The 20,761-nt window shown below is 43.4% G+C and overlaps 1 protein-coding gene across 2 annotated transcripts in view; it reads right to left on the bottom strand.

Annotated features, from left to right (window-relative positions):
• The window catches only part of B4GALNT3 (beta-1,4-N-acetyl-galactosaminyltransferase 3), a 67,768-nt gene that overhangs the window by 23,756 nt on the left and 23,251 nt on the right, over positions 1-20,761 (bottom strand). For both annotated transcript variants that reach the window (XM_083572273.1, XM_083572274.1), the window contains exons 2-3: positions 5,013-5,116; positions 2,719-2,799 (exon numbers count right to left, since the gene is read on the bottom strand). In XM_083572273.1, coding sequence (XP_083428399.1) covers positions 2,719-2,799; positions 5,013-5,116 — 185 coding nt within the window. The remainder of the gene's footprint in view (positions 1-2,718; positions 2,800-5,012; positions 5,117-20,761) is intronic.

The raw sequence follows: 20,761 nt of genomic DNA, 5'->3' as shown, positions 1-20,761 counted from the left end.
CCTCGGGTTAAGAACTTAATTCGTTCTGGAGGTCCGTTCTTAACCTGAAACTGTTCTTCACCTGAGACACCACTTTAGCTAATGGGGCCTCCCACTGCTGCCGCTGTGCGACTTCTGTTCTCATGCTGAAGCAAAGTTCTTAACCCAAGGTACTATTTCTGGGTTAGTGGAGTCTGTAACCTGAAGCGTCTGTAACCCGAGGTACCACTGTAATAATGAGCACTTTTGCTTGGCAGAACCACAGCCTGGATCATGGGTAGGCAACCTAGGGCCTGGGGCCCGGATGCAGCCCAATCACCTTCTCAATCCGGCCTACGGACGGTCTGGGAATCAGCGTGTTTTTACATTAGTAGAATGCAGTGGCGTAGCGTGGGGGGTGCAGGGGGGGCGGGCCGCACCGGGCGCAACATCTGGGGTTAGGGCAAATCCATGGGTTAGGGGGCGCAAATCCACGGGTTAGGGGGCGCAAATCCACGGGTTAGGGGGCGCAAATTACTTGCCTTGCCCCGGGTGCTGACAACCCACGCTACGCCACTGGTAGAATGTGTCCTTTTATTTAAAATACATCTCTGGGTTATTTGTGGGGCATAGGAATTCATTCATTTCCCCCCAAAAAATATAGTCCGGACCACCACATGGTCTGAGGGACGGTGGACTGGCCCACGGCTGAAAAAGGTTGCTGACCCCTGGCCTGGATGCACAAAGAGCAAACAGTCACCACACACATGGGGTTCTGCTGCAACCCTCATGAGTGAAGTAGCACCAGGTTTTCAAGGTCAATCCCCGTTCTGGTTTTCCATTCTTAAAAACTGCTATGTGGGGGAAAGATGCCAAACCTCTTCTTCTGTCAAAGATGCCTTGTTGTTGCAAACCTCCTTTTATTGCCAGGAACACATACCTTCTGTTCAAACGAAGACTAGCTCTATTACATGCAGAAATAAAACCATCCCCAATCCTCTTTCTGGGCCCTTTTATCAGCCACAGGAACCACAGCGCAATAGCATGCTTAGGCAGATGCTGACAATACAACAGAAGTATTGAATACCCCCTGTAATTAATTTGTGAAGTGGTATGGATTTCTCATGCTTAATCCACAAACTGCTATGTTTCAACAGTAAATTAATCTGAGGAACCAAAAAATAAAAAATCAATTCAGGAACAACAGGGTTCAGTTCATAATCCTTTGATTTGCCTCAGATGACCATGCAGTGGCAGAGTATATGCCCGTGCTGCCCAGGGCAGGTGCGCTCCTGAGGGGTGTGGGGTGCGGAAGGTGCCCTCTCAGGCATGGGATAGCCACCCAGGTGCACGGAGTGGAGCGTGCGCCCTGCAGCCGGGGGCGGAGTGAGCCGCCCATGGCCGAGATTCGGCAAACCGCCTGTCCGTGATTCCCAAGCCTCCCCCAATGGTCAAAACGAAGGGGGAAGGGGGGAATGCCACTGGCAAAGCGGCGCAGCTCCCCCACTTCCCCCGACAGCTTGGGGTAGGCTTGGGAGTTGTGGGCAGGTGGCGTGCCAATGACACCCCCCTCAGCAAAGACAGCCGGGGCAGACCACCCCCAACGCACCTCCTTCCTCCGCCCCTGTGACCATGCCTCCCAAATTTGACAGAAGTCAGTGACAATATGGGTTAGCTGATATCACTGGTAAAAAGAATCTGGGTTACAAAGGGTCTCTGTCAGAATTAGCAAAACTGTAGGTCGATGTGTGTGGAAATAAACCCACCTGCCATTTGCCATGTCTTTGCAAACTTTTATCAACACAACTTCACCAAATCCAGAAAAATGAGATGGAAAGCCTTTAAGCCCAAATAACTAAACAAAGATAATAAGGCACATTTCCAAACCAACCAACGAAAGGAGGGATGGGGAACTGTTATGAGCCAAGAGCCGTATGCCAGCGGTGAACAGGGTTAGATACAAAAGTGGCCAAAGTAATGGATGAGAATTTAACCTTTGTATATTAGGCTTTTCTCTAGACACGCTCCTTTTTATCCTCCATCCAGGCAAGAAGTATTATTATTATTATTATTATTATTATTATTATTATTATTATTATTAAGCCTTTTACCCAGAACCAGGACTCAAGGTGGCTCACAAAAAATAAAATAAAGACAGATAAAATATACACAGATAAAACATGTAAAAAGTTATTGCTAAAAAGTAATAAATATATCTGTGGAATTAAAAAAATGTAAAAAACCACATATCTACTAAAACACAGATAGGAAAACAAAAACTGCACAAGAGCCCTTTCCGTCAAAGCTGTCAGTTCCCCAGAGCTTGCTGGAATAAAAAAATTGTTTGCAGGAGTACAACAAGGAGGGAGCCAGTCCAGCTTCTCTAGAAAGGAAGGGAGCAGCCACCGAGAAGGCTCTCACTCACATCCTCACCATATGGACACAGACAGCTCAAGGGTTGCATATCAGAGTTCAAGGTGCCATAATTGTACACTTTCAGTTTTATACAAGTTTTTTATTATGATGTATTTAATCTCTCATATCCTACAAACACTGTAAACAAACAGCTTAATGGCTGCTTGCATATTAGATCTTTAGTTGGGAGCACAATCCAGAGGATATTTATAAATAAAACTTCACTAAGTTTTAATTCCAACTAATTTGGGCATTTTCTGAATAAACACGGACTAAATGTATGAAATGCATCTTACCTAAATGGGTTTATTAATTCAGTTGCAAGACATTATATTGAACACTAACCTCAGGCCTCCAGGTGGCAGAGTTAATCCAAGTTGCAGGATCTGTCTTATTGTTGCTTCTTCTGTTAACTCTGCTATGAACCTATACAGAATGAAAAACAAGAAGATAAGTCTGTGTGGCTAGAATATGTCTCAGAGGTGGACAACTGGTGGCTTGTGGAGCACAAGCAAATCAAAACTTGTTCAAAAGAAAAGATAAAAGAGATGCTGAGGGCACTGGGGACTGCACAGACTGAAGAGTCTCCTGGTCTAACTGCTGAAGAAAATAGCTTGAATTTCCACTGGATAAAAGTGTGGCAGACAGGATGGATGGAGGGTGTGTGGGTGTGTCTATGAGAAAGAAGATGAAGGAGGAGAAAATTTATCTTAGCTGAAACCTGCTTCCCTGCCACTACAGCAACAGAGAACAAATCTGCTCCATCTTCTATGGGACAACGCTGCAGATATTTGAAGACAACTATCGTGTCTCCCCTTAATCTCATATCCTAGCTTAAACATGACATGCTCTTTCAGTCATTTATTTTATTACTTGGTTTCCAAAAAGCCCTCACCATCTAGGTTGTCTCCTCTGTAAGCACCCCAGTTTGTCAACGTCTTCCTGGAAATGTGTCACTCAGAAGTGGACAAAGCAGCCAAGATCAATGTTCTTCAATCCTGGGTCCCCAGATGTTGTTGGGACTGCAGCTCCCATTATCCCTGACAACTGGGTAAGCCGCTGAGGGTGATAGGAGTTGGGTCCCTAGGCTTTATTGAACTATAAGGCTGGACTACATTGGTCTAGACTACAAACTGAAGGCTCCATATGTCTTCCAGGAAAATCTGAGAGGTAAATCAAGCTGCTGAATCCTGTTTATTCTCTTCTGGCATGTACTCTTTGTATTTGGGCCAAATACAATGAGGGATGCAGGTGGCGCTGTGGGGTAAACCACAGAGCCTAGGACTTGCCAATCAGAAGGTCGGCGGTTCGAATCCCTGCAATGGGGTGTTGCTCAGTCCCTGCTCCTGCCAACCTAGCAGTTCAAAAGCATGTCAAAGTGCAAGTAGATAAATAGGTACCGCTCCGGCGGGAAGGTAAACGGCATTTCCGTGTGCTGCTCTGGTTCACCAGAAGCGGCTTAGTCATGCTGGCCACAAGACCCGGAAGCTGTATGCCAGCTCCCTCGGCCAATAAAGCGAGATGAGCGCTGCAACCCCAGAGTCGGCCACGACTGGACCTAATGGTCAGGGGTCCCTTTACCTTTACCTTTACAACCAAGTGCGCCTTCTTCTTGCTACCTTCAGTACATTTTCTGACAGTTAAGGTGGCAAAAAGCGATCACAGAATCATAGGATCACAGAATTGTAGAATTGGAAGGGACCATGAGGGTCATCTACTCCAACTCCTTGCAATGCAGGAATCTTTTGCCCGATGCAGAGCTCAAATAAAAAGATTAAGGAATTGAATTACTCATTTTGCTATAAAAAGTTAGGGGCAGGTAATAAAAGTATGCCAAAAACCAACTCTCGGCAGAGCAGATTAAGAATTCATCCTACTAAAATTTATTGAGATTTCTCCACCCTTTTTAGACTTCCCACGATCACACAAACTGAGCCCATATAGGCAGGTCTTACCAATGCTCTTGAAAAGCAGTCAGGTGAGTCAGCAACGGCAGGGAGTTCCTACTGTAACTGGGGTGGAGTGGATAGACAGCCATAAAGAATGCCTCCCTTTTTGTTCCTGCTGCAAATACCTGATAATTATCTGTAGTTATTAAAAGAGTGCCCTCTGCAACTGCAATTGTATCCAAGAGAGTAATTAGCATAGCTGGTGTCTAAGGTGTGCGGGGCATAAACTGTTTGGAATAAAAGCAATGCATAATTTTAGCCACACCTTTGTGTAACAATTCAGGATCCAGTTCTTATCTATTAACATAGACTGTAAACACAGAGACTGTACACTGATGAAACTTGATTTTGCAACCCCATTTCTTTTCACTAACCTGAGACTTGAATTCATTTGCTTTTAACTCTGGAGCACTTACTACGATTTATGAAAAAACAAAAAAAAAATTTTCTTTCCAGTAGCACCTTAAAGACCAACTAAGTTAGTTCTTGGTATGAGCTTTCGTGTGCATGCACACTTCTTCAGATACACATGTGTATCTGAAGAAGTGTGCATGCACACGAAAGCTCATACCAAGAACTAACTTAGTTGGTCTTTAAGGTGCTACTGGAAAGAAAATTTTTTTTTTGTTTTGACTATGGCAGACCAACACGGCTACCTATCTGTAACTACGATTTATGAGTTCAACTTACCAGATTTTCTGGTTTCTGAGGCAGATAAAACTGCAGGCTTGGATCCACTATAGGGCTGTCCTGGCTCCTCAGAGCTTTAGCTAATTCACTCCAGCTTCCATATCCTGTAAGGTAAAAGGAAAATGCGGAAATAAACTTTCAGGTTAAAAAAACAATGGCAACTCAATCATTATGGAAGCAACAACAATTCCTATAGGCTAGGAATGGGGAACCTCTTCGCCTCGGGGTTAAATGCAGCTGCACTATCCTCAGATTGCCTTTGCCTGGCTGGACTGTGTCCTTGAACAGTCATAACATCTCAGTGAGAGGGGTGTGTGTCGTTTGTTTGTTTGTTTGTTTGTTTGTTTGTTTGTTTGTTTGTTTGTTTTAGAAAACTCAGGCTTTTGTGTGGCTGGAACATGACCTACTCTGCAAAGACAAGAGTCACATCCTTTGCTCCACCCACTTTTCGACCTTGGACCCTTGCCATGCATTGCATTGCATGGCAGGTTGTCCACAAGTAAACATGCATATCCTCCAACATTTCTCTAATGAAAATAGGGACGACCTAAATAATAATAATAATAATAATAATAATAATAATAATAATAATATCTATACCCCGCCCATCTGACTGAGTTGCCCCAGCCAATCTGAGCAGCTTCCAACATATATAAAAAAGGAATAAAACATTAAACATTAAAAACCTATACAGGACTGCCTTCAGATGTTTTCTAAAGTTGCATAGTTACTGTAATGGCTTTAGGGGTTGCTTGTGCGTAAGTTGCCGCCGCTCTGGGCTAGGTTGGCTGGTTAAACCATTTCTCGCTGGACAGCCATCCACTCCGTGGCTGTTCAGTCGCTGGCAGAATCCGTCAGTGGGCGTTTCTTAAACCTTTTCCAACGTAAAAGTTGTTTGACGCCCAGTCTCCTCCTACTCTCCCTGCGCGGAAGTCTTCTGCGCAGGGAGGGCGTGGGTAGCGGAGGACCTGTGCTCTCCCCGCTGGTGTCCAGTGAAGAGTCCCGGAGCCTGCTCTCTGCTTCCCCCATTGGCCCCCCTCTATCCCTGGTGTTGCACTGATTTTCTTCCCCAACAGGAGACCTGTCTCTCTCCCTGCTTGGCCCCTCTCCAGCATCGTTGTGGAGCCTCGCCTCCTCCTCTAGTTCCGATGGCAGTTCCCTGACAGTTACTTATCTCCTTGGCTCAGGGATTGGATAACTCCATACCCGCCAACATTTCTCCAATGAAAATAGGGACGTCCTAAGGAAAAGTGGGACATTCCAGTGCCAAATCAGAAACTGGGATGCATTCTCTAAATCCAGGACTGTCCCTGGAAAATAGGGATGCTTGGAGGGTCTGTACATGGCCATCGTGCTGGCAGTGTTTTCTCACCCCTTTATATAAGGCATAAGAAAATGCTGTCCATATGTTAAAGATAATCAAGTGCCATATAAACAAATCCACTGTGTATTTACTTACAAACCCACCTCATCGTTTTCATAGGACTTAATCCCATGTAAAAGCAGAAAGATTATTGAGAGTCTAAAGCTCAGAATCTGTGATACCCACATTATAGGTTAAAACAACTTGAAACTACAGTACAGGCATTTTATGGCAAGCCAAGACCACTCTCTTCCAGCAACACAGTACAGTTGGACATGGGACTAGGGGCATGACAAAATTCAGAGCGCTTATTTAACCTGCGTGCAACCAGTCCCCAACCATCACTTTAGGACTCCTGGCCATGTGAAGCAATGAATAGCTGGGGATAAAGCTATCAAGGAGCTGCTAGCCATGATGGCAATGCTCTAGCCTGCCCCCTGTTGGAGGCAGTATGTCAGTTGCTGGGTTGTTGTACTCGGGTCCTGCCTGCAAGCTTCCCATAGGCATCTAGTTGGCCACTGGGGAAAAGAAAACCAGGATGCTGGAAGAGATGAGCCTTTGGTCTGATCCAACAGGCCTCTCCTTATGCTAACCAACTGAATGAACTAAATCGCATTCATGTTGAAGGCGTGGAATACCAATTATGCATTATGAAATAAATTATTGGCATCAGATTTCATTATATCAGAAGGGGAACAGCCAGTTCAAGGAAAGGAACTCCTTCCAAGCTTCTTAGGCTTGCCTTTGATCTCAAAATGCTACCACCTTTGCTGTATGACCAGAATTATGCCAGCCAGATGTACTCCTGGGAACGGCAGGAAAAGAATATGCAACCTTCTGGTCCAGTGTGTAAAAATCAATGGGTGGAGATGAATGCCTTCCAAAACCTTCCAAAAGAATTTGCAGACTGTGAGCCCCAGAGGAGACTTCAGTCTTTGAGCATTTCTTATGCGTCTGATTCTGAGGCTGCATACACACCCTACCTTTAAAGCACCTCCCCAAAGAATCCTGGGAACTATAGTTTGTTGGGGGTGCTGGGAACTATAGTTCTGCGAAGTATACATTTCAGTTCCCAGGATTCTGAGGTGGGGTGCTTTCAAACTACTTTATATGTATGCTGTGTATGCAATGCATACAGTGGTAAAGTGGGTCAGATATTATCAACTTATAATCTAGTATTTTTCCCTTGAAGGCCCCTGAAATGTACCAGAAAAGCAGAGCTGAGCAAATATAATTAACATATATCTCATTCACTTTTTTTTTTTACTTCTAGTGCAATGTTACAAGAGTATCACAAAATAATAGAACATCTTTCCATTGCAAAATAAATGCTTGGTGTTTATGTAATCATTGTATATTAGTCCTTTAATAACCTTCTGTTAATTTGATTTCTCTTCCAATGTAGCTTAGAGTACGTACATCTATTACCTTGTTAGCATATTTCACATATGTAATAAAGGAGGTTACTCCCTATGAAAATTCAAGTCAGGGTAAATTAGCAAAAGCTTATCCAGACAATTTCAAGAAGTCTGGTTTTCCCCTGTAGCATTGCGTGCAGATCACCTCTGACTCTGTAGGAATCACGCTATAGCCTGCTTTGCATGGAATGGGTCACTATTTTTAGTCAGAAATCCCTATCCACCACTCCACATACGTTCCAGATCAGAAAGAATACACCCTTTATTTATAATAGTTAAAATAAAAAGGTCCACAAAATATTGCTGCAGAGAGATGGTTCAGCGCTGCTAGTTTTACCGCATTCCCCTTTTCTTTTTCAGGAGATATATAAATATCCTTACAAAAAGTAACAGTAAGAGGTGTTTCCCCATAAGAATTGTAGGCATCAAATTTTACTTTCATTAACAACAGTGATGCATCTATGTTCTATGGAGGGCCATATTTTCTGCCCCCCCACCCTGCCAAAAAGTTCCAAGCAATATTAATCTGGTCTGATTACTGCAACCCTGATACCCCATTTAATTTAACTGGGAATAAGCTCCATTAAACATAAAAAACTTACTGCTGAGCAGACATACTATATACCTAAGTCCTTAAAGGTAACTGTATAGTGGAGTCTTAATGCAAAATAAATCGACTTTATTTTTGCTGCATACATGAAATTTGCCGGGGGGGGGGGGCGTGTCTTTAAGATCCACATACACATGAAATACTAATATTTGCACACACACACAAATAAATAAATATTGGAAGCACCTGCCTCAAAAAAAAAAAAAAAAACCTGGTTTCTATGATGAAAGGAATCACAGGGAAGGAAGTTAGGCAAGCAGCATAGAATCCTATCACCCGCTGACCAAAACAACTCACGTGTCCTGAGTCCCCACCCATTGGCTGAAAACAGCTCTGCTCGCTCTCACTGGCTGAGAACACAGCAGTGCCATGTTTTGCTTTTTGTGTGGGTGTGCCAATGGCGTACTCTTCTTTTTTTATATAAAAAATGGAAAGAGGCTGGGAAGGGAGAGGTGTCCAGTTCCAGGCACTGTGTGTTGCCCTGAGGTCCTGGGCTCTCTGCCAGTGGTCCAGTTGGTCCACCCCTGCCTCTGACCATACACACAGCAGCAGTGCTATATACAATTTCAGCCAAACAACTGCAGAGAACAGCACCAGATGAAGCAATTAATCCATTGATGTGTTTGTCAGACACCTGGTGCCATGATTATCCGAATATTTATTTTTCCACCTGATCCTGTAATTAAAACTGGCTCCCTTCCCAGTATGTCCCTGTAGTCACCAGCTTGGCACATTAAGAGAAGACAGAGCAGGGTTTGTGGAGCCTGATTAGATTTTATGGTGCAGCAATATCTAGGCCATGTTGCACCATACACAAGATTATGTTGCCAACATCCATCTCTTGCTTGCTCTTTTATTTCATGTATGCAAAAAAGAAAAGAAAAAAATTATGTCCCATCAGCAGCCGGGTCCCAAAACATATACAGTAGTACCTTGGGTTACATACGCTTCAGGTTACATACGCTTCAGGTTACAGACTCCGCTAACCCAGAAATAGTGCTTCAGGTTAAGAACTTTGCTTCAGGGTGAGAACAGAAATTGTGCTCCGGCGGCACGGCGGCAGCAGGAGGCCCCATTAGCTAAAGTGGTGCTTCAGGTTAAGAACAGTTTCAGGTTAAGAACAGACCTCAGGAACGAATTAAGTACTTAACCTGAGGTACCACTGTAATAATAAAAGGGGAGTGGGGTAGCTAGCTAGTTGTTTTTAAAGACATAAATAAAGCTAGATATAAAACCAGACCCACATGTTGCAGATTAGGTGGTTTGACCTGCATTAAAAAAAAGTTTAGTGAACTTTTATTGGTGTTTTGGCTTTATAAAAAGCCAACTGCACCATCAGTTTAAATTTGATGATGAGGATAAAACCACTAAGTAGAGTCCCTGCATGCCTATGGGAAGTTTGCCTTTAATTCCAGCACAACCAGAAAACCTAACAAAAGTCTTCAGAAAGAACTTTTCTGTTTTAAGAGTAAAAGTAAATTATTCTCTTTGATCATGACTTGATCCATGTTTTTGCATTTCCAGGATCCAGTATTTGATGTCCTTAAGCCTCAGGGTACCCCCTCTATGGGAAGTGTGAAGGGTGGCAGTGAGAAAGCCTTAATGGTGGTGGCCCCCTGAAGCATTTCAGTAAATTTTAGTGGTTTTAGTAGTTTTAACAGTAGCACAGTTTTTAGGGTTTTATAATTAGCTTCTTCATCCTGCTGATCATTTTCTGTGCTGTTAATTGGGGTTGTTATTTTAGATGTGGAAGCTTTTTATGTAGAGCTTTAAATAATACAAGAGTGGGTTACTTATGCTCTTATGTGATCATCTTTATTTATATTTCATGGTGTTTCCTATTTTGTATGTTGTAAGTTGCCTAGGGACTTTGGTGCAGGCGACACACAGCTATCAATAATCATAAATAATGGGTGATATCCAATGATAGTCATAGTAGATGCACTGAAAATCAAAATCAATTTCATATGTGAAAACATATTAGACCAATATCTGAGCTTGTTTGACTCATACACTGAAGACGATAGGCACAAAGCAGAAACAACTACTCTAATATGTAAGTTGAACTATAATCTTACTTTATCCACAATGACTTTGTTAGGTAGGCTATTCACAGAGCTTTATGGTTGGAAAAGGGTTTAACCCTGGTCTTCCATGTTCAAAAGCAGCTGCAAGAGGAGACCAAGTGCTAAATTAATGCCTCTTTGCAAGGGCTATGCTCTATAAAGTGCTGGGGGATCTGCCAAGTTCAGGTTACAAAGCAGATCTGTACCAGGGAAAAAAATTAATTGCACAAAGCTTGGATAACCCAACAACTTAACTGTTGCGTGAAAACTAATCAGAATCACTAGATAAGAAAAAAACAAGTTTAGCCAGAGGATGTCCTTTCTTATCTGGATCTGATTAGAATCTAAGATTATTCTTCACTATCCATGGCTGCGTGGCTGACATAATAAAGCAACTGATTGTTAGTGCCCAACAAATTGAAATTAAGCTCTTGGAAAGAACAATCAGTTCAAGTGCCGTTGCTAATAGCACATAACTACCAATCAGGTTAGCAGTAGAGTAGATGCAATCATGTTCAGTGCAGAATGCACAATCGTCTAACTCCCATAAGTCTACCGCTTTTAGAAAGTGATGCAGACTGCTTCTGGATTCCTAGAGGAATTCATCTTTCTTCACCTCAAAGGATGTGATTGGATTATTTTTACACATCCAAGAACTCGGTCCCATAGTTTAGTACACATAAAAAGTTAATGATGTCTGTAAACCAGCCTCACAGATAAATCCACAACAGTTTGTATTCCAATCACCTGACTACACATACCTATATTAATAATTTGCAGCTTAAAATGAAGACTAATTTGGCTCCCCACTTGGTTGCTCAAAGGCAATTCTTCTGTATTAGCTACAGGTGACTGGGCAAGTGGCTGACCAGTTGTCCATCCCAAGCATCTCAAACTATGGCTTAGTACAAGTGTGGAGACTCCCAGAGAGGAGATCACCGTGGCTTTATTCCTCCTCTAATCTTGCTGCTGCACTGAGCTAAGCCATGATTTGGTGTAGCAGGTTGTCCAAACCCAGGCTTATGGTTTGTGTTGCTATAGACAAACTATGAGCTGCAGCCAAGGCTTGTTCTCAGGTTTACAGCTCATGGCTTGTCTAACGGAGACAAGTCATGAACGCTGGGTTTGGACCACTATCGTCCAGCTCACAGTAGCAGGAGGAGTACATGATGAGTGAAATGACTGTGATCTACATTCCTGTACATTTGTGTTGGTTTAGCATTACATCTGAACCAGCTCAGTGCATCCTTTTTACTCATACATTTCATCCCTGACATCTATATCTCTTTGTGCACCCACAACATGACCCAGAATACCACTGGTATTCGATGCAACTCTTTTGAAATTGGTGTTATATGCATGTGACCAGGAACATCCATTAGTGCCCTGGCTGTCAAATTCTGCACCGGTTTTAATCTCTGGACCATTTTCAACTGTATCCCCATGTAGAGCTCATTGCAATAGTCCAATCTGGAGGTTCACTGAATATGGGTAGCTAGTTAGACTATTACAGTCTAGGAATGGCTACAGTTGGGCATAAGTATTCTGGGCCCCTGAAGCCACCTGGGTTTCCAGGGACAAAGATGACTCGGAACAGTACTCCCAAGCTGTGTTGCCTGCTTCTTCGAGAGGAGTGCAACCCCATCTAAAACAGGACATTCTTCAGAATCCTGAATTGAAGAACCATCCAACCATAGAACTTGTCCGCATTCGGTTGCAATTCGTTGGCCCACATCCAATCCACTACCGCTTCCAGACAATGGCTCAGCACCTATCCTGCATCTCCCTATTCAGATGGGGGTCATCAGCATCCTGACGGCACTTTGCTCCCAATCCTACAAGGACTGCTCCTGATGGCTCCACATCTAGAACAGCATGAGAGACAAGACTGAAACCTGCAGAAATGTCACAGGGCTGAGGAAAAGTCTCCCACTGCTGCTCTTTGGAACCATCCCTACTGATAGGAATGGAACCACTGCAAAGTACTACTTTTCTGACAGTCCCCAAAAGAATTGTCAAAGGCTCCTGTGTAATAGCAGCCATGGGCAGTGAAATATACTCAGAGTCGCAAAGTGATTTCATGCTCTTTATTCAGCTCATAGTGGTGAGGAGGAATGAATGAAAGTCCCCTCAAAGCATCTGCTTTATATACATTATTTACACAATGGGCTGCACATGATTGGCTAATTCCGGAATTCTACTGTAAGCCAATCAGGTTGTGGATTCACTTCTATCTGGAGCATGATTGGGTGGTTCCTGCCAACCAATCATACTGCTGCATTGTTCTAGGACCAATCAGACTGCTGCATTCTGAATCCTATTGTTCTAGGACCAATCAGACTGCTGCCTTTTGGATCCTATTGTTCTAGGACCAATCAGACTGCTGCAGTTTGGATCCTATTCAACTCAGTACATAACAGGCAGGCAGATCTGTATCAGGGCTGCAGAGCTGTCAAGGAAGGAGGTGTTTGACCATCGCCCACACATCATCCCATCCCCTCAAAGCTCCCATTTGCCTGGGAACAGAACACAGTACATTCCAGGGAGTCCTGGTTTTAAGTCTGCAGGGTGACTGAAGGTGTCAAACAAGGCTATGCTTGTTGCAACTAGATATATTTTATATTGTGGAACGTTTCCCACTGGGTATCTGAAATAATCACCAGGGATTTTTTCTTTTCTTTTACCACGGGAGAGGTATTACTCCTACTGCAGCAAGTTAAAGTGCTTTTTAACAATCCTGATTGTTATAAGGAATAGTGAGTATATTCATGGTTTTTATAATGAATTCTTTGAGTCACAAATATTTTCGCTGACAAAAACCATAATCAGAAACGTACATCTAAATTATTTGCAATATGCTGCCTGAAAGTGTACTTTAGAGATGTACAAATACAGTCTTTGATGAAATCAGTATTGTTCATTAACCAGTAGTTAACTGCTTGACCTGTTCTTTCAAATCTTTGCAAAAAAATCACTTAAAGCATTTGTACTCTGATGTTGATCTATGATTACACATTTGCTCAACAAAGTGTCAAGAGAGTGACAATTCATACAGACTTTCCTAAAGAGTCTTATGACAATTTTGTTCTCAATCTCATTTGCCTGCCACTTATGTCACAGTTATGTGGGGCGGTTGTGATCCCCTTGCCCAATGTGTCATGTGGAGATAACACCACTGGACTACACTGCAGGGCTCTCATAAAAACCACTCCCTCAGCAGAAATTTCATTCCCCCCCCCCCATGAAAAGTAAGACCTAGGTTAGAAAGAAGCTGAACTTCTTGTTTATCTTCCTATGGTGGCTGAGGGGTGTGTGTGTCATTCTTCTGCTACCCAGTTATAGCTTTTCTAAAGTCTTCAATTTCTCCATTGTTTCCTATGGGCAGCTGTAATTTATTCTCCTGCCAAGAAATGCTTTCTAGAGCAGCTAGGAAGTCCCACTTGCCAGACAATGGAATTGTCATTCTAGAAATGTACACCAGTGGCTGCCACAGATAAGCAGAGAGCGTGTCCGGGTCCCATAGTCAGCATTCTTGATTCAAAACCTGTGCAGTGCCAAACAACCAGAAATAAATTGTTGCTTATATTTAGATCACTGTGCCTTTTTCATCAGTGATAATGGAAAGGCTCTTATTTCAGGGATAGCCAAGGAACAACTACGCATCAGAGGAAAGGTATAAAGCAGCTTGAGAATTCCCATGCAGGGCCAAGTGATACTTAGGAAACTGCCTTCAACTGAGTCAGAGAACTTGTCCATTTATACCTCAGTATTTGCACTGACTAAGGGATGCGGGTGGTGCTGTGGGTTAAACCACAGAACCTAGGGCTTCCCGATCAGAAGGTCAGCGGTTCGAATCCCCGTGACGGGGTGAGCTCCCATTGTTCGGTCCCAGCTCCTGCCCACCTAGCAGTTCGAAAGCACGCCAGTGCAAGTAGATAAATAGGTACCGCTCCGGCGGGAAGGTAAACGGCGTTTCCGTGCGCTGCTCTGGTTCGCCAGAAGCGGCTTAGTCATGCTGGCCACATGACCCAGAAGCTGTACGCTGGCTCCCTCTCCCTCGGCCAATAAAGCGAGATGAGCGCCGCAACCCCAGAGTCGGTCACGACTGGACCTAATGGTCCGGGGTCCCTTTACTTTTTTATTTGCACTGACTGGCAGTGGCTGTCCAGGTTCTCAGACAGGGAAGATTCCCAGCTCTACCTGGACTTGCCATGGATTGAACCTGGCACACCTTCTGCACGCAGAACAGATGCTCTGCCACTGAGCCACAGCCCTTCCCACAATGATACTTACTACAGAGCTTTTTAAGGGGTCTGAATGTGGAGCAGAAAAGCATTCCAATGAGGAAATGCAATATCGAGTCCCAACTGGGATGAAAACAAAGGAGTAAATGACATGGGGTATAACTATATATAACCAAAATTCTTCTGTTCCCCCTTTGAATGTCCATCATGCTTTGAGGGAGCCAGTGGCGTAACATTCCTGACATACGTCTTGTCAGATATAGCTGAAATGGAACTCTGACCCTGGGTACATGGACAGAGGCCAAGGATCTGCAAATGATGTAGAAAAGGGGAGATATTCCTAAGAGCAGGCAAAGACTCACTGTGCAAGCCTGGATAATTGAAGGAGATGGCTGTGAAATCTGTAAAGCACAGCATTACCATAAAAAGTTATCAACCCAACTGGAAGTAGTTCATAACAACAACAACAAAAAAAAAACGTTTTCCTTCCTAGCCACAGTGTAGAAAACTGCCTAGCTACCCTCTCCCATTCTCAGCAGTAACTCCCTTGCTTTTACTCCTGTTTCTGGACTTCTTTACCAAACCAAATCTTCCTTGACATATTCATACAGTCTAGATTTTTTGATGTGAGCTGCTTAGAGTGTCTTTGGAAGGAAATGCAGGCAAAGAATTTGAGCATAAATACATACAAATACATATTAATTTATATTGCCTGTGTCTCCAGGCTGCAACACTTCCACAGCAATATACGACCCATGCCTTACTGGCCCGTTTTTTGAGCCCTTTTCCTGCCACCCCTCTCAGGTTTCTCAGCCATTTTTATTTAAACATCATCACTTCTCTCTCTTTCTCTACAGACTTTAAAAGTCTGGAAGAGTCAAAAGGAAATGCAACACTGTGGCATAAATAAATGATCGCCAGGTCCTTCATTTCCCCGTCATCTCCTCTTCTCAAGCGAGTAAGCGATCTGCCTTTGTTATAAGGGCACAGACAATGACCCAAGCACAGCCGTAAGATTTTCATGCCACACAGAGAGATGGTTAATAGAGAAGGCTGCAAAATAACCTCCCACCAATGTTAGCACCTGAAAAGTAATAGCTGAGTACGCAAGCCAAGACTTTTCTTTCATCGCAGAAATAGGCCCCAGGGGGTTTCTTACGCAGAATCTGCATATGGTGTCATCTCTCCTTGCCTGCTGTTCACAAAGCTATTACAACTACATATATCAATTCCTAATTTCAAGGCAGTGAATCTACAAGGGAGCTGGTTGGCCCAGTGGGTAGAAGAAGAATTCAGCCAAGCCTCCCATGTCACTGATTCAAAAGAGGAGGTCTTGGGCAAACCAGTGTTGCTCTGCCTCAGTTTCCTGCCAGTAAAACAGGATGACCCAACTCTGGAAGAGACGTGTGAATTAATTAAACACAGACAGGCAGGCCCTGCTTTGTAGATTTATAAGTGTCCTATAAACATGAAGTCCTAAGATCTAAATGCCAAAGTCCACTATGCATTGTTTTGAAACAAAGCTACAATCTCAATAAATACAGAAGAAGTCATGTTTGGGCTCCATGGTGGCAATTATTGTCATAACTCTTCACTTCTGAAACCAGTGACTGCAGTTGGTTCATTCAGGCACCCAACAGGGGCCTGAGGGGAAGAGAAAGTCCTCTCACCAGCCTGACTCAGGATGCCACCATTCTCTGCCTTCCCCGTCAAGCCCCAGACGCTTTTCAGTGGTGGGGTCACTTCTGAACAGCAGCCAAGTTCAGTTGCACCCTGTCCTGGCCCCCCCCCATGCCCCATGCCAAGCACCCTCTCCAACATCTGGCACCATTCCTGTGCCATGGACACTTTTCTGAAAATAAAGTGCTTACTGTACATTGAGAAATTTGCATTTACTACTTTATTCTACATAGAATTGTAGAGTTGGAAGGGACCACAGAAATCTTTTGCCCAACGTGGGGCTCAAACCCACAAGCCAGAGATTAAGAGTCTCATGCTCTGATATGTATCACACTTGCATCTTTTGGCTGGGTGGTTTCCAGGTCCAGGAATTAAAGGGAAAGGCCAGCTGTTCACGGGATTGCACTCCCTCTGAAATAGCAGGTGCATAGTTTGGGGGTGCTTTTTGAAACCACCTTATCACTGGAAGGGACACAGGTATTTGCCAGAGCCAACCAGGAGGGCTGCCTTTGTCTAACAAAGCTGCTCAGTGTCCTTTCTAATGTCTTGGATGCCAAAATAACCCCAAGAGTTCCTATGGAAATAATGGAACAGATTTCCATAAAAAGGCAGTGCAGAGGCCTCAGCTCAACAGCTGCTCCATTGTTCCCTTCCCCTTTGTGCAACGCAGGGCTTTTGCCTATTAAGGCAACTAGATGTCATGATGTGTATGGCAAAATGAAAATACAGAGACACCACCTAATGAAGGGACAGAGTAGAAGAAGGTTTGCTTGAGGCAAGAAATGTTCACAGGATTCCATTATTCACAATTTCAAGTACTGTAATCTTGATTTCTTTATCTGTTTTTACAAAGTAGAATGTGGCTGCACAAAGTCCTCTGTGCCCATCAGTATTGATTAGCAAGGAATGGAGGCTTTGACTGTGATGCAACAATGACATCACAACAGTACTGGCACATGTTCTTCGCATATCCCACCAAACCTCCCACCTATTATACACCACACTCAACCCCTCATATCCTCACGGGTCCTTCGATCATACCCATATCCTTAAAACTTCTCTGTGTCCCTCCACCCCTGGTTTGTTCCAACCTCTGCTGCTTAAAATTACCATATAAAAGACCTACCTTCTCTTTTGCTCCCCTCCCCCCACTCTGACTTCATGCAAATCCAGGATTGTGATACAGCACTACAAATCTTCCAAAGGGGGTTGTGCGACGACAGCCTTACATTTGTATGTATACAGGAAGATATTTAATTTACAGAACACATCTTGCAAAAATGACTTCCACAAACATCAAAAGGCTGCTTCAGGTACAATAATGCAGCTTTCTGTGTTCACCATTAATTTGTTCTTATACAAATACCTGAGGAGGGCAAATGTTAATGACATATGCTAACCTGGGGAACCTCATATCCTTGGCTACCTAGAGAAAACAAATTGACCCCCTGATAAGATGAATTTTTTTAAAACAATATTTTGCAGCTTATGAAATTAGGCAGCGTAAGGTTGTAATTCATGAAAATCCATTTTAAGATTACAATGGCCTAAACAGAGCTTAACATAAAAAGCAGAGAAGTGAACTGCATTAGTCAAGTTATTTAGTGTGAAGTAGTCATTCATTTCCATTAGTTACATAGTCAAGTTCCTGCTATAACTGTAATCTCCAGAACAACATAACCACAGGTTGATTGATATTGTGGATGCTGAGCTTGCAGATGGTAGCTAAATTACAAACCTAAATTTATTTCCACTAGGCAGCTGAACTGGAGCTGTCATGCCACGTTACAAACCATGCAACACAGACACCACAAACCAGATAAAATGTGTCCTCAAAAGATGGACATAGCATGCAGATTATATGTTATACAGAGTCAAATTTGGGTACAGAAGAATTTGTGAGAGTTCTCTTGTCTTCCTATACACTGGTCAGCAACAACAACCAAGCATTCCAGGACATTTCAGGAAAAGATAACTGTTGTCCTGCAGACAAACACTACAGCAATTACCTGAAAACATAATATGGCAGCCTCTCCATCAGCTCTTCCGGGAGACCAGCAGCTTTTGATCCCTCCTTTCCTTGAATTCTTTCCATTCTAATTTGATACTGCAATGCAGGCACTGTTGCACCAAATTTAAAGCATTACATATTGGCATATTCTAGATTTATAGTCAGTCACTTCACATGAACTGACCAGCCACCCAGACATTCCTTCCTGGTCTGTTGTTGCCCCTACAAGGTCATCTTGGTTGAGCAAGTGACGCTATTAAGGAGATCTTGTTCAACTGGTTGGTTCAGATTTGCAAGGTGGGGGAAGGAGGCAGGGCTGAGTGAAGGGTACGATGAACTGGCAGACACCTGGAGAACACAGAGTATTTGAGCAACTAAGGATATTCAGGGAGAGAATGTACAGAGTCAAAAACATCCTGGAATTACAGGCAGTGTCCCATTCCAATATGTTTGCAGGTGAAATGATAAAAGGCCTTATTGAGGAAAACCATGCTTTATATAATGGATAAGTCATATCCTTTAATGCTGCAACTCTCAGCATGGAAGGCATACCTTTGATGGCTGAGCTGTCTACCTTCTTTAGCAGTTTCCTCTGTAGTTTGCAGTTCCTCTGGGTGTGAGAACTGTCCTCATACACCTTTCTAGGCCACTCCCTTTCCTACAGCACTGACTGACAGAAGACAGCCCCAATATGCATTGTTCACAGAGCTATTGCTTCTTTTAGGTTTTTCCTTCTGGGGCTTAGGCCTCCAAATTAACAGCACACATGACAGTAGACCTGATGTACTGACTTTCCAAAAAGAAGGGGGAACAAATACACACACAGCAGCAAGACTTTGCTAATTTCATCTACTAATTTTCAGTAGAAACAAAGGTATCTATGTTGAACGCATGCACATGTCTACAACCTACTGCATAATTAAAAGAATGTGTTCAAATCTCAGTTCAAATTTTCTTAATCAGGTTTGGATAGAGCATTCAACTGCGCAAGGCCAAAACAGCAATGAGATTCATTAAGCAGCAATCCATTTCTAGAAACGGCATTCTATTATGCAATGTGCGCTGATTTGGAAGTCAGAGAATCAAACCTCAATTACGACTTTTTCTTTCTTTCTTAGTTTGGTTCTCAGCCAGTAACAGCTCAAGTTTTCCCAGTTTGATTACAGTTAAGTCTACAGAAATACAGGACCCAGTTTGGCACACTTGAGCTAGTTCAGTGCTGGCTCATCATATGGAAAAACGCAAATGTACTTCACTGACTTGCCCTCACTTCCAGCTTTCACTGGGAGATGTGTGTCATATCAGCCTGATTTATGCAGCTTCCCAAAAATGTTAAATGAAGGACCAGGAAGAGGATGCTTCTAAGGCTGGCAGGCAATACTTTCAGCTCTGTGCTGTACTGTGACACATGTTCCTTATCTGTTTATACCTTAGATTGCTTCTCCTAGATTCTGACTCACTGCTTCACCCTAAATTTGAATGACCAATTGAAACTTTCTGCAGAAATGTTTTGGACCATTTACCCTTAGGCATTCTGCAGCAGGGGAACAGAGGCAGATAACAGGACCAGAGGGGGAAATCGGTAGGAATGGCTGCAGCTATTGAGTCTCCTGATTCAGCAGCAGATTTAAATGGACAGTGTTAATTAAGGATGTGGGAGAATTCCTCTGGAAATGGAAATTGCTGCAATTTGCACGTTCATCCGAGGTCAGGAATAGAAATCCTGCAAGCGAACACAAGCAGTAGTCACTAGAGTTGCTTCTTTAGTTGGCAACTGTTACATAAATAATAGTGTTGTTTTCCACATTTCCCTTCCATTGAAATGCACTGAAATTATGCAGTTAATTACACTAGTTTTGGCTGTAGTGGACAGTGGGACAGGTAACATAGGTTTTAGTGGAACCCAAATCGTAGCAGGATGGAAACACCGCTGTTTGAGAAGAGGACAGGTTGGAAATCACAGCCTCCTTAAAATCTCTACTTTTAATCTCTAAGGTAAAGGTCCAGTCGTGGCCGACTCTGGGGTTGCAGCGCTCATCTCGCTTTATTGGCCGAGGGAGCCGGCAAACAGCATCCGGGTCATGTGGCCAGCAGGACTAAGCCGCTTCTGGCAAACCAGAGCAGTGCACAGAAATGCCGTTTACCTTCCCACCGGAGTGGTACCTATTTATCTACTTGCAGTAAAAAAGGCAATGCAATTCTGGGCTGCATCAATAGGAGTATAGCATCTAGATCAAGGGAAGTAATAGTGCCACTGTATTTTGCTCTGGTCAGACCTCACCTGGAGTACTGTCTCCAGTTCTGGGCACCACAGTTCAGGAAGGACACTGACAAACTGGAACGTGTCCAGAGGAGGG

This window comes from Podarcis filfolensis (genome assembly GCF_964270895.1).
Source record: "Podarcis filfolensis genome assembly, chromosome: 10".
NCBI classification, from domain to species: domain Eukaryota; kingdom Metazoa; phylum Chordata; class Lepidosauria; order Squamata; family Lacertidae; genus Podarcis; species Podarcis filfolensis.
The sequence above is the reverse complement of the archived record's forward strand: the minus strand, read 5'-3'. Positions and strand labels throughout refer to the sequence as shown.